This window comes from Orycteropus afer, unplaced genomic scaffold (genome assembly GCF_000298275.1).
Source record: "Orycteropus afer afer isolate SDZICR_OR568_19922 unplaced genomic scaffold, OryAfe1.0 scaffold00384, whole genome shotgun sequence".
Taxonomy (NCBI): domain Eukaryota; kingdom Metazoa; phylum Chordata; class Mammalia; order Tubulidentata; family Orycteropodidae; genus Orycteropus; species Orycteropus afer.
This window is the reverse complement of record NW_006921971.1, coordinates 2,248,711-2,253,784: the sequence shown is the minus strand read 5'-3', so window position 1 is coordinate 2,253,784 and position 5,074 is coordinate 2,248,711. Positions and strand designations below refer to the sequence as shown.

General features: G+C 47.1%; 1 protein-coding gene across 1 annotated transcript in view; it reads left to right on the top strand.

Annotated features, from left to right (window-relative positions):
* The window catches only part of NBEA (neurobeachin), a gene marked incomplete at its 5' end in the record, with an annotated part of 985,874 nt that overhangs the window by 378,508 nt on the left and 602,292 nt on the right, over positions 1-5,074 (top strand). The window contains one exon of the mRNA XM_042782600.1: positions 1,927-2,080. Coding sequence (XP_042638534.1) covers positions 1,927-2,080 — 154 coding nt within the window. The remainder of the gene's footprint in view (positions 1-1,926; positions 2,081-5,074) is intronic.

Below are 5,074 nucleotides of genomic sequence, written 5' to 3'. Positions count from 1 at the left end.
GCTAGAGTTGGAATTGACTCCATGGCAGTGGGTCTGAGATGTTGGTTCAATCATTTCAAAGTCAGGGCACATTTACATAATATGAGGTCAGTAGAGTCACCCGTGAAGGTGGATTTCGTAACCTGGTGTTCTGCCCTCTAGTTCTGCTCTAAAGAAGATGACACAAGTGGATGACTTTAACCAATAGGGATTTACTGTCTTACAGTTTAGGAGACTGGAAGTCTGAGTTTAAAGTGCCAGCTTTAGGGGCTGGGTGTTGGCCCCTTGACCTTGGGTTTCAGCTCTGCCTCTAGCTCCTGGCCCACTGAGCCTGGATTTGTCTCCTAGGCAGTTGCTGGCTGCTGAAGCTGACACACCTTAGGTCAACAAGTCAAATGGCACAGTCCCAAGATTGTCAAACAACCTGGCAGGACACTAGTTCAAGTCCGTAGAGCATCCCAGGATGGGCAGGAAACATGGCCGGCTGCTGAGTGAAGACTTGGCTACATGCAGAGTCCAAGCGTGCCAGAAAGCTCAAGAGCTTTTTCAAAGCTGCTTCTTAAATACAGAAAGCAGACCACATCCCTAAGGCATCTGCTCAGCTGCCCCAATAGATTCCCCCATGGAGTTGACCAGTTTCATCCTGGGGATACTACATCCCACTGCCCAGCCACTCCACGAGGCCCAGCCCAGGTGACATAGAGCCTTCGCTCCCACCCCTGGGGCCTGCTGGTATAAAGACTGGCCTCCCCAGATCAGTCTGGGTTACCACCCAGTAGCTGAGTGAGGGCGCCTCGTCTGTGCTCGTTCCAGCTGAACAAGAGAGCAGAGTCGAGGCTTGTTAGTGGGAAAAAAGGAAGGACTGTTGTGGGTGCCGTCTGTCGAGTTCACCCCAGGGAGGTTTTCCTTCTGATTTCACTTGATCAGTGCGTTCTTAGGCTGTGTGTGTCGTATGAGCAGTGGTTTTCCATGGCTAATGTTCTTATAGAGGGATGGTTGCCAAGGAAACGGTAGCACCAGGAGAGACAGCGCTGTCGTATGAGTTTTCATGCGCAGAGCTGAGCGTGTAACTTCCTGAGCTCCCCGGAGCTTCTACGTGCGTGACACCCAGCGCGTCTTCCCTCAGCTGGGCTCTGTTCTCACGGGGCTCTCAGGAAATCCCTCAACAAGACTTCACGTAACGTCGGTATTGTAAAGGGTAGCCCTTTATCGTGAGGAGAGAGCCACGCATCTGAGGTCCAAGGTGTAAGGGGTACTGTTCTACAACTCTAACAGCGAGACGCGTTGACTAACTCGGTGCCCCCTCCTGAGCTCAGTGTTTCCATCAGGACACGGCCCCCATCACTGACGCTGAGCTACAGGAGTGTGTTTCTTTGGGTTGCTCCATTGCATGGTTGTGTGAGGAAGTGTCTCCACTGACTGACTTTGAGGATTTTTTTATTCAATAAGTCCTTGACTTTTTACTGATGCATTTATACTCCCTTATCATGTGACATCCGTGACTAGCACTGTGCATTGTCACCATGGCTGCTCAAAGGTGAGTGGGACAGTCTTTGCTGATGCCACAAAGTGAAACTGCCTAAAAGATAAACAAACTTCCACTTGATTCGCTTTGGAATAAAAAGGCAAGTTTACTGACCCAGTCTTGTGTCTTAGAATCCACATAATACACTGTGTTTCACAAACAGACCACTTTCACAAAGTGGGTGAGTTATTACATCTTCAGACACAAACACACAAAATACAAACAACAAAAAAAAGTCCAGCATGGGTGAATGCCAACTCCCGGGTCGTAGGCCTCAGTTATAGTCTATTTTAAACTTGTCTAACTCCTCTCAATATTTTAGTTATTTATGACTATAAAAATGTTGTTGTTATAAATAATTGAAGGTTCTTATTCTGAAGCCAAGGGAATATTCATCGTGTTTTCTTTTCCTGTTATTTTAGCCATTCCACAAAGTCGGTAATGGATTTTGTCAATAGCAATGAGAATATTATTTTTGTACATAACACAATCCACCTCATTTCCCAAATGGTCGACAACATCATCATTGCCTGTGGAGGAATCTTGCCTTTGCTCTCTGCGGCTACTTCACCAACTGTAAGTACTGTGCTGCCCTCTCGTGGTTGCCTTGTGAAATTACATGATTGGCGTTGTGCTGTGGAGATAGGCCCATTTTAACAAGCGCTGTTACAGTCCCCTAACCGTGTAATTCTTGTTCCCACCTCTTTGGCCACCAGTGTTGTGGCCCAGGTACATGTTCACGTAGGTTCATCCCCTTTGTGATGAGTCTGATGAACTTCTTAGGAAGAGTGCTGGCTGGAAATAATTCTTTGCCCTATATTGTGTGTGTCAACTCTGCGGTAAGAGAAACCGCTCTCATCCTTGTACTGTGGGTCTTGGCTTATTGCACAGCCATTAGAGTCGTGGATGTCAATGCGGGAGAAGCAATCACTAGATATACAGCATCTCCCGTGGTTTCTGTGAACTTCAGGTCCGCTAGCACTGCTCCCCGAGTTTCCCATGCCTGCTCTCTGAGGTGTAGCCTTGGAGCCAATTGGTCATTCCTTCCACAAAAGGGATCATGGGACCGTATAGCGCGTAGCAGCACCTGAACCTCACATGTTTCCACTTTAAAATTGGGCCAATTCTGACAGAAAAAGTATAAAAGAACCTAATAGTTTTCCTATTGTCTGAAACATTTTACAACCCTAAAAACATCTCAAGCGATTCTGTGGTAGTTGTATGGCCTGTAATAGCACTTTCATCTCCATTTTTGTTGGGTGCCACCGAGTGAGCTCCACCTCATAGTCACCTGTGTACCACAGAACAGCATACCGCCCAGTCCCACGTCACCCTCTCCACGGTCGCCTAGTGTGAGCCCGTCACTGCAGCCGCTGGGTGAGCCCATCTCATTGGCGGTCCCCCTCTTTCTCACCGGACCTCTAACTTGCCAAGGACTGTGTCCTTCTCCGAGACTGGTCCCTCCACATAACATAACTTACTGGTTAAGCAATTGTTTTAAAATGTCTACCCTTTATTTCTCTATATATAAAATATTGAAATAGATTAATAAGACACATGTGAAAGGAATTTAATGGTAATTATGTGTAATTTTTAAATATAATGCACAGAGACATAAAAAAATGAGTTATTTATTACACCTTTATGTTTTGTTGTTTAAAACCCGTATCTGAACATATTCTACAAAACATTGTTCCCCCTCCTACTTTGGCGAGTAGTGACTGGGATCTTAAAAGCTAGCAAGCTGCCATCTAGAGGCAACGATGGATCTCTCCTCGTCTAGAGCAAAGAAGAATGAAGAAAACCAAAATTCATGGAAACAATTAGTCCTAGCGACTGGTACACCATCCGATCTGCAGCCTATACTACTATGAGACCAAAAGAACTAGATGGTGCCTGGCTACCACTGTCACTCACTTGGAAAGGGATCTATGTAGGAGATCCTTGACAGAGAGGGAGAACAATGTGGAAAAAAACTCAAAATCATTTGGAGGGGAAAAAAAGGGGGGGGTGACCAGGTTTGCTAGTCCGACAGAGCCTAGTGGAACCACTGAGACTATGGCCCCTAGCTGCCCTTCAGATCTGGAATTGAACCCACACCTGTGGCTTCCAGCCAACAAAAGACAGGCATATGAGTTGAACATTTACCTCAAGTAGATACACTCCTTGGAGAGAGCAGTCATGGGAGAAAGAAGGGCTGCTTATGCACAGGGAGACAGCTCAGGGGGCAGGAGTGCATGGAGGGATAGACACAGGGAAGAGGTAACTATGGGGAGGAAGTGGGAGGGGAGCTGTTGCATTGTGGGAAACTGTGGTCAATGTCATGAGACAAAGTATATGTGAACTGCTGTATGGAAAGTGAATTTGCTCTGTAAATCTTCACCCAAATCACAATAAGAATAAATAAATAAATAAAATAAAACACTTATCTGATTCATATTAAAACAAATGGACTCCACAGCTCCCTGCTCAGGTGGGAAAGACCATGGCAGTCCGCGTCCCTCGTTAGCTGTGCCCACTGGCATGGCGAGACCCACCCGTACGCCCAGAGACGACAAGATGACTGTGACTGGGGGCAGCGTGTCCTCAAGTTGGGCTCTCCGTTCTCTCGTCACTAACAAGCATCTTCCACAAGCCTCTGTTCCTCGCCATCTTTCTGTCAAGGCCACTGCTGCCCGGAGCAGCACGGAAACTGAGGCAAGGAAGCAGCAAGAGAATGTACCCTCAACTGTCACCGCTCCACAGATACGTGTCCCTGTTGTGTCCCTGTGTTCATTCTGAAAATGTGTTAAGGACAGGTGGCTTGTTCAGGAGGGGCGCCCACAGAGGAGGTCGCTGCCCACACTTCACTGTCTGCAGGGCCTTTTGGAACTGGTGATTGACCAGGCTGGCAAGGGAGGAGACGGGTGCTGTGGAAGAGTGCAGATCCCTGTGGCATTACCAGCACCCCCCCAGCCTCTATTTGCCTCTGGTGATGCATACCAAATTCCGGTAAATTGAGAGTTGTGGACAGTTTTGTTTTTTTTTTTAAATTGTGATTTGGGTGAAGATTTACAGAGCAAATTCACTTTCCATACAGCAGTTCACATACACTTTGTCTCATGTCATTGACCACAGTTTACCACATGCAACAGCTCCCCTCCCACTTCCTCCCCATAGTTACCTCTTCCCTGTGCCCGTCCCTCCATGCACTCCTGCCCTCGGAGCTGTCTCCCTATGCATAAGCAGTCCATCTTTCTCCCATGATTGTTCTCTCCAAGGAGAGTATCTACTTGAGGTAAATGTTCAACTCATATGCCTGTCTTTTGTTGGCTGGAAACCATAGGTGTGGGTTCAATTCCAGACCTGAAGGGCAGCTAGGGGCCATAGTCTCAGTGGTTCCACCAGGCTCTATAGGGTCAGCAAACCTGGTCCCCCCACCCCTTTTTTTTTGTAGACAGTTTTTAAAATGCATTCTAATAATGAGGCATGGAAGGGCTTTTTGTTTTTTCCTTCTACACGTTAAAACAGGAGCCACTCCTCGGAAGGAAGGTTGGGTAGTCTGCTTCCATAGTGATACTACCTTGGAAA